At 51.0% G+C, this 8,392-nt stretch overlaps 1 protein-coding gene across 1 annotated transcript; it reads left to right on the forward strand.

Moving 5' to 3' along the window:
• The first annotated feature begins 603 nt into the window (after positions 1–603).
• PPP1R3G (protein phosphatase 1 regulatory subunit 3G) lies at positions 604–5,498 on the forward strand. The gene has a single exon (XM_084873173.1). The coding sequence runs from the start codon at positions 1,401–1,403 to the stop codon at positions 2,460–2,462; it is 1,062 nt and encodes a 353-aa protein (XP_084729299.1). The 5' UTR covers positions 604–1,400; the 3' UTR covers positions 2,463–5,498.
• The last annotated feature ends 2,894 nt before the right edge of the window (positions 5,499–8,392 follow it).

The raw sequence follows: 8,392 nt of genomic DNA on the forward strand, positions 1-8,392 counted from the left end.
CTGCCAGAACGTAAGGTATTGTGGTTATTATGCCCGCATTAAATGACCTGGGTAGGACGGCTTTGCCTTTGCTTTTGTGTGAAATAGTGGATCTATGTTTCTAGAATCTCCAACTTTTAAAAAAGTAACTGCACTCGGCTCGCATGGGAGTTACTATAATAGTTCGCAAGTGCGATCTCCAGAGCCCGCGGCCTCGGCCTGCCCTGGTTAAATGCTGGGGGACACACGTCAGATACCCCATCACCGCCATCAACAATCAGAACTCTGCGTGGGCCCGGGCGCTCCCTGTGAGGCTGGTCCCGGCTAAAATCTGAGAACCACGGACTTAGATCAAAATGAAGTTAGCCTTCAAAGCAAAAACAGCAAAAAAACACTTTCAAGTCACCATTTCCCAGGTCCTACATTTCTTCGGGAGAGAGCGCGGAGGAGGGTCCCACGGCTGCGGAGCGGGCGAGGACCGGGCGCGGGGACTGTGGCCGCGGGTCTGGCCGCGGCGGGGGCGGTGCGCGCTGAGCGGGAGGCGGTGGCGGGCGGGACGAGGGGGAGGGAGGAGAGGGCTGGAGAGGGGCGGGACGTGCTCCCGGGCCCCGCGCGAATGGCCTCCGGCGGCTCTCGGCTCGCTGCCCGGTGCCCCCTCCGCCGTCCCCGCCCCAGGCTCTGCCCGGCCCTCGGAGCGCGGCGTTCGGAAGCGCGGAGAGACGAGCGCGGTTCAGGCTTCCGACTGGGATTGGAGCCCGGGGCGCCCCGAGCTTTGGGAAGGAAGGAAGAGGACGGGGGAGGCGCCCCGCGCTCTGGCCCGCGGCCGGCCACCTCCCAGGCTCCTCGCGGGCGAGTGGCCCCCACTGCGCCCCTGCCCGCGGGCTCCCGGGGCCCCTGAGGGCCAGCCGGCGGGAGCGCGGCCGATCTGCGGCCCTCGGGGGGCGCCCTGGTCCGGACCCGCGGGCCGGAGGAGGCTGCTCACGCCAGTGTCCACGGGAGCTGAGCGCGAGTTCACCCAGGAGCTCCGGGGGCAGGGCCGCCGCGGGTGGCACCGCTGGGGTGGGAGGGGGTGAAGCGGGCCCCCGACTTCAGAGGGCCGCCTCCCACTGGCCGCCGGTGTATTCGGAAACCCCGCCCGCGAGCCCCGGCCCGCGCCCCGGCCTCCAGGTGCCCCGCGGCCGCGCCTCCCGCCCCGGCCCTCCCGGCCCTGGCAGGTTCAATCCCGGGGCGGCCGGCCGATCCCCCTCCCACCCACTCCGCCCAGGCGGCCGCCGCTAAAACCCCGAGGCTCCCACGTGGAACCGCGTCTTCTCTGAGCCCGGGGCGGGCGCACGCTGTCAACCACCCAAGCTGTTAAGTCTCCAGAAGAGTCTCGAGCCGGGGGTTCGTACCCCAGACAGGTCCCGAGGGCCGGCTGCTTCATGGAGCCGCAGGGGGCGCAGCTGCTAACTTTGGAGGCGCAGGGCCCCGCGCCCTGTGGGGAACCCCCGCCAGCCCAGGAGCTGCCCGCCGCCGGGGTCCTCTGCCCGGAGGATGGCGGGGACGGCGGCAGCGCAGCGGAGTCGGGTAGCCCCGACGCCGAGCCCTCGTCCCCCGAGGAGGAGGCTGCCCTCCGGGAGCAGGAGGAGCTGCTGGCGTGCCGCCGCCGCCGCCGCGCGCGCTCCTTCTCGCTGCCCGCCGACCCGATCCTGCAGGCGGCCAGGCTCCTGCAGCAGCGCCGGCAGCTCGGCCTGGGGCTGGGCGCGGAGGGCGGCGAGGGGCCCGAGGACGCGCCGCACAGCCCGGGCGGCTGCTGCGCCAAGTGCAAGAAGCGGGTGCAGTTCGCGGACGCGCTGGGGCTGAGCCTGGCCAGCGTCAAGCACTTCAGCGAGGCCGAGGAGCCGCGGGTGCCGCCGGCCGTGCTCTCCCGCCTGCACAGCTTCCCCATGAGCGCCGAGGACCTGCAGCAGCTGCCGGGCCTGCTGGCGGCGGCCGGCGCGCCGCTCGGGACGCCGCCTTCCCGGCTCCGTCCGCTTTTCGAGCTTCCCGGGCCTGGCGCCGCGGCCGAGCGCCTGCGGCGGCAGCGCGTGTGCCTGGAGCGCGTGCACTGCCCGGCGCCCGGGGCCGCGGAGGTGACGGGCTCCGGGCGGGTGCTGGGCTGCCCCGGGCCGCGGGCCGTGGCCGTGCGCTACACGTTCACCGAATGGCGCTCCTTCCTGGACGCGCCCGCGGAGCTGCAGCCCGAGCCCGCGGAGCTACAGCGGCAGGAGACGCCGTCGGAGGAGCCTGGCCCCGGGGACGCCGAGGAGGAGCCGGGCGCCGAGCGCTTCCACTTCTCGCTGTGTCTGCCCCCGGGTCTGCAGCCCAGGGACGGGGAGGACTCCAACGCGCCGGACGTGGCCGTCCACTTCGCCGTCTGCTACCGCTGCGCCCAGGGCGAGTACTGGGACAACAACGCGGGCGCCAACTACACGCTGCGCTACGCGCCCCCGCACTCCCCCTGACCGGCCCGGCCGCGGCGCCGGAGCCCCGGAGGGGCCGTGGGACCGAGCCGCGCTGGGGGACTTGACCGGACACTTGCTGAACGTCGTCCCCCTGGAGTGTGGGGGTGCGGAGGAAAAGGAGGGAGCCGCTCAGTGGTGAAGTCGCCCCCAGACAGATCCTGTGGCCCAGCACGGTGAGCCGCGCTGCCGGCCGGTTTTCCCATCGCGCAGGCCTTCCTAGCAGACCTCTCGAATTCTATCTACACCAGCGTCAGAAAGGAAAGTGACCAGTAGTTTTTCGCCAAGAAAAAGGCTCCTAACCACGGAGCAAGGCTGTAAGACCTTTGGATGTGTTTTTAACTGTAGACGTCGCGTTTTAGCCTTTGCAGCTTGTTGGAGACCCCTCGATCTCAGGAAAGGACGGAGCACCCCGCCACAGAGCCCCTAAGGAAGGCACTGGGACTGTGGGTGCACGGTGGGGCCGGGGAGGGGGGTTGGGGCGTTTCTCAGAGAAAACCGGGTGGGGCCTTGGCTGTCTTTTTAACTCGGGAGAAGTTGGTCCAAATAACTTGCCGTTGTTTACATGTGCCTTTGTAGAAATGTCCTTTTAAAAAGTAAAGGCCACTTGCACACCCTTTTACGTTGCACTTTGTATCTCAGCTCCTGGGGATTTGAGAGGTCTTGAAAGGCAGGCTAGCTTCTTCAGCTAATGATGCATGCAGCTTAACAGTAGTTAAGCAACGGTAATTCTAAATTTCCTTTCTTCCGTCCCCACTGACTGCTGTAAAAGCCAAAATTTCCCATACTGGGCCAAAAAGAAAATGTTCTTCCAAATGTTTTGTGGCAGGAATTTGATCACAGAAAAATATAAGCATGGTCTAATAAGCTTTGTTTAAGTTCTAAAGAGCTGCCAATTATGTGACTTTTCTTCCTGCAGTTTCTTGTGATTAAAATAACCCTTATCAATGGGTGTTTCAAACATTGAAACTTTTTTCTGTCCCCCGCCAAAATAATAAGTTGATGAATTGAAACACCAGAGTAGTCATCTAGTGGACCTGGCTGTGAGCCGCGGGAGCTGGCCCCTTGTTCCCAACCTCTTTTGTGGAGGCAGAGCACATACCCGCTGCTAGCATCCTCTTGGCAGGACTGTGGGCACAGGGCCTGGCCACTGATGGCTGTAGATGCCAAGATGAGGTGGCCATGCATGAGCAGGGTGGGGCCGAGGGGGCATCCTGAATGAGGACTTGGTTCCTTCACATCTTGGTCACCCTTCAGTAATTTGTCTTTCCACAGTTTTCATGTATTCCTGCACAGGACTATAGTATAATGAATCCGTTTTGTAATGGTCATCTTCCAGGAGTGAAGGGGGTTTAATTACTGAATAAGGGTAGGCATATTCATTCAGCCTGGTGCCTGTTCTTGTAGGGCCTGAGAGCTAAGAATGATTTATATATTTTTGAACAGTTGAAAAATTCAAAAGAATACTATTTTGTGAGACATGAGAATTATGAGATTCAGATTTCAGTGTCCATAAACAAGATTTTATTGGAACATAGCCATGAACATTCATTTACATGCATCTATGATTGCTTTTTTGCTACAAGAGCAGGGTTGAGGAGATGCAACAGAAACCATATGGCAAATTCTAAAATATTTACTATCTAGTTTGCCAAGCCCTGCTCTACAGAAGCAGTATTTTAAAATGTATGTTTTTTGAATATGTGTGTGTGTGTGTGTGTGTGTGTGTGTGTTTAATTGGTTTTTAGAGAGAGAGGAAAGGAAAGGGATAGAGAGAGAGCAACATCAACGATCCATAGGCTGCATCCCACACATCTGCTACTGGGGATCAAGCCCATAGCCCTTGTTATGTATCCTGATCAGGAATGGAGCTGTGAGCTCCTGGTTCATATGTCAACGCTCAACCACTGAGCCACACCAGCTGCGCCAGAAGCAGTATTTTTTAAACGTTATATGTTGATAGTTATACCTAATAAAGAAGTTAAACTTTTATTAAAATTTTGCCACATGAAATATACCTCTTTTGGGTAAAGGTTGAACTGTTGACTCTTGGTTAAAATAAACACTGCAATACCAATGTACAATTATTACTGTACTGGGAAGGGGAATCAACCTGTTGCCTTCTTTCATCTGTTAAGCTAATAATAAAAAGGTGCTTTTTGACATGAGTGACCGTAAGCATTTATTTGAGATCAAAGAATAGCCATTTGAGATGCCCTGATTCAGGCAAAAGTCCAAATACTGTTCCAGTTAGGAGACAAAGGCAAGGATATTTATGAAAAGGGGAAGGAGAACAACTACATCAATAGGAGGAAGCATTTCTATTGGTACAGATTACATAACATAGGGACACTGATTTTGAACAATGTTTTTAAATTTTAGTCTAGTAGTTGTAATTATTCTTTTATTTGTAAACAGTTTTTTTGAGACAGTGTTGCTTTAGGCCCAGTCCAAAGGTTATTTGCCCTGTTTTAATATTTCAGAGGTTTGAGGTATTAATCATGCATTCAGTTTCTCTGGCATGACAGTTTTGGCTCCATTTTAAAGTGGCTCCATTTATTATTTTTGACACATCTAAGAAATAATAAATCAATGCACCTGAAATGTAGCACCCATGTGAATTAACATCAAGCTACAAAAACTGCCACATATTTTTGTGCCTCAAAATGGATGTCTTGAGCTCTAGAAATATTTAGTTTGAACTCTGGTTTTAAGACATCCCTTTTGACTATAGCAGTGTTTGTCAGAGTAATTGATTATAGAAAAATTTTATTTTATTTATTTTTTTAAAAACTTTTATACCATCTTTTTCTTTTCTTTTTTTAAAATAAATCTTTATTGCCGAAACCGGTTTAGCTCAATGGATAGAGCATCGGCTTGGGGACTGAAGGGACCTGGGTTCGATTCCAGTCAAGGGCATGTACCTTGGTTACCGGCATATCCCCAGTAGGGGGTGTGCAAGAGGCAACTGATCGATGACTCTCTCATCGATGTTTCTAACTATCTCTCTCCCTTCCTCTCTGTACAAAATCAATAAAATATATTAAAAAAATAAATAAATAAACCTTTATTGTTCATATTATTACAAAAGTTCCTCAATTTTTTCCCCCTCCACCAGGTTCCCACCCCACCCTCTGCCCTTTCCCCACCCCCCATTGTCCTCATCCATAGGTGCACAGTTTATGTTCAGTCCCTTCCCACACCCCCCACTCCTCTTTTCCCTGAGAATCATCAGTCCACTCCCCTTCCATACCTCTGATTCTATTATATTCAACAGTTAATATTATTCATCAGGTTTTTTAATTCCCTTGGTTTTTAGATTCACTTGTTGATAGTTACATATTTGTTGTTCATAATTTTTATCTTTATTTTCTTTCTCTTCCGAAAGAACCCCCTTGAGCAATTCACATAATTCTGATTTGGCAGTGATGAACTCCTTTAGCTTTTTTTTTTTTATTAGTGAAGCTCTTTATCTGGCCTTCGATTCTGAGTGATAGCTTTGCTGGGTAGATTATTTCTGGCTGTAGGTTCTTGCTATTCATCACTTGAATATTTCTTGCCATTTCTGTCTGGCCTGCATGGTTTCTGTTGAGAAATCAGCTGACAATCGTATATGTGCTCCTTTATAGGTAACTACCTGTTTCTCTCTTGCTGCTTTTAATATTCTCTCTTTGTCTTTTGCTCTTGGAATTTTAATTATGATGTGTCTTGGTGTGATCCTTTTTGGGTTCCTTTTGTTTGGGGTTCTGTGTGCTTCCTGGACTTGTAGATCTAATTCTTTCACCAGGTGGGGGAAGTTTTGTCACTAGTTCTTTCAGTATGTTTTCAGTATCTTGCTCTCTCTCTTCTTCTGGGACCCCCATAATTCTGATGTTGGTTCGCTTGAAGTTGTCCCAGAGGTTTCTTACATTATCTTCAACTTTCTGGATTCTCTTGTCTTCTTGCTTCTGCGGAGGAGTGTCTTCTGGCTCTTTATGTTCCAACTCTTTGACTTGATTCTTGCGATCTTCCATTCTGTTTTTAGGACTCTGTAAAATATTTTTTATTTCAGACAATGTATTCTTTATTTTTGTTGATCCCTTATTATTTCTTGTTGATCCCTTTTCATATCCTCATAGGTCTTATCGACCTTTTCTAGGAAATTCTTGAAAAACCTTATAAGTGTGGTTTTGAACTCTATATACAGTCGCTTTGTGTCCTCCATTTCTTTCGTTTGTGATCTGTTTCCTTGTCTTGGCATTTTCTCAGCTTCCCTGAGTTTGTAGCCTTAAAAGTCTCTGTGTTCAGCTTGGATGGGGCTGAGTTTCAGGATGGAGCCTACAGCCTTGGCTTCCGTCAGCCACACCCTATGAGGCTCCTGAGTCTCAGTATTCCTCAGGGTCCTTCAGTACTCGTTGCAAGCACCTCTGAGAGAAAGGTGCCCTTGAGTTTCGCCTGCTACCAAACAGTCTAGGCTCTCCCCCAATGAGCCCGGAACTGGGGTTCAGTTCAGTTGGAAGTGGGGTTCAGAGCAGTCTGGAGCTTTTGTCTCCTTCCCACTAGGGCAATCCAGCAGCACAGTCAACTGCCAGTTCTCTGCGAGCAATATGCGCGCCTCTGGGACTTCCTTTCGCCACTCCCCTGGGTTTCCGCCTTACATCCCAGGCTCCCTCTGTATGAGCCTGGGTCCCCAGGGTCTGGCCTAGAACTGGGGTTCAGTGCTGTCGGATCTGGGGTTCAGCACAGTCCAGAGCTTTTATCTCCTTCCCGTGAGGGAACACCAGCCAGGCACTCAGCTCCGTCCTCTCCGCGCGCGCAACATGTCTCCGTACCTTAGGCTTTTACAGCTCCTCTGATTTTCCTTCTGGTTTTCTCTTTCCTTCTCGTTGTAGAATTTCCAGTCAGTCGACTTTTCTGTAGTTCTGGGTAATGTCTATTTTGTATTTTAGTTGTATTTTATTGAAATTGTTGTGTGAGGCTGCAGTTAGGTATTCCCTATGCCGCCATCTTGGATTCTCTCGATCATAGAAAAATTTTAAAATAGTAACTTACTTTTGAAAAGCCACCAGAAGTTAATCAACTAAAATTTATAATCAGAGTAAATCATTAAAAATTGTCACATAGATGAAATGATGAATTCTTAATTCACACATACTTATAAAAGCTTTATAACAATTAAAATAAGTAATTATTAGAATTACCTTATTTTTTGTTATTAACTACAAAAGTAGTCCTCTTTTCATGCAATATTTAGTATTGGGTCTGGTATATAATTCCTTCCTCCCTCCCTCCCTCTTTTCTCCTTCCTTCCCTCTTTCCCTCTTTCCCTCCTTCCCTCTTTCCCTCCTTCCCTCCTCTCTCCCTTATTATTTCTAGTTGATCCCTTTTTATATCCTCATAGGTCTTATCGACCTTTCCCTCTCTCCCTCTTTCTTTCTTCCTTCCTTCCTTCCTTTCTTCCTTCCTTCCTTCCTTCCTTCCTTCCTTCCTTCCTTCCTTCCTTCCTTTCTTTCTTTCTTTCTTTCTTTCTTTCTTTCTCTCTCTCTCTCTCTCTCTCTCTCTCTCTCTCTCTCTCTCTCTCTTTTCTTTTCTTTTCTTTTCTTTTCTTTTCTTTTCTTTTCTTTTCTTTTCTTTTCTTTTCTTTTCTTTTCTTTTCTTTTCTTTTCTTTCTGTTGTTAATCCTCACCTGAGGATATTTTCCCATTGATTTTTAGAGAGTGTGGAAGGGAAAGGAAGAGACAGAGAGAAACATAGATGTGAGAGAGGCACATCAATTGGTTGCCTCCTGCACACACCCTGACCAGGGCTGGGGAACCTGCAACTGAGGTATGTGCCCTTGAGCAGAATTGAACCTGATTCTGAGGGCAGGTGCGCCATCCACTGAGCCAAACCAGCTAGGACTAACATATCTTTTCGAATAGTGATTTATTGCATAATAATAATACCTAGATACA

The sequence above is a fragment of the Pipistrellus hanaki genome (genome assembly GCF_964339955.1).
Source record: "Pipistrellus hanaki genome assembly, chromosome: 2".
NCBI lineage: Eukaryota > Metazoa > Chordata > Mammalia > Chiroptera > Vespertilionidae > Pipistrellus > Pipistrellus hanaki.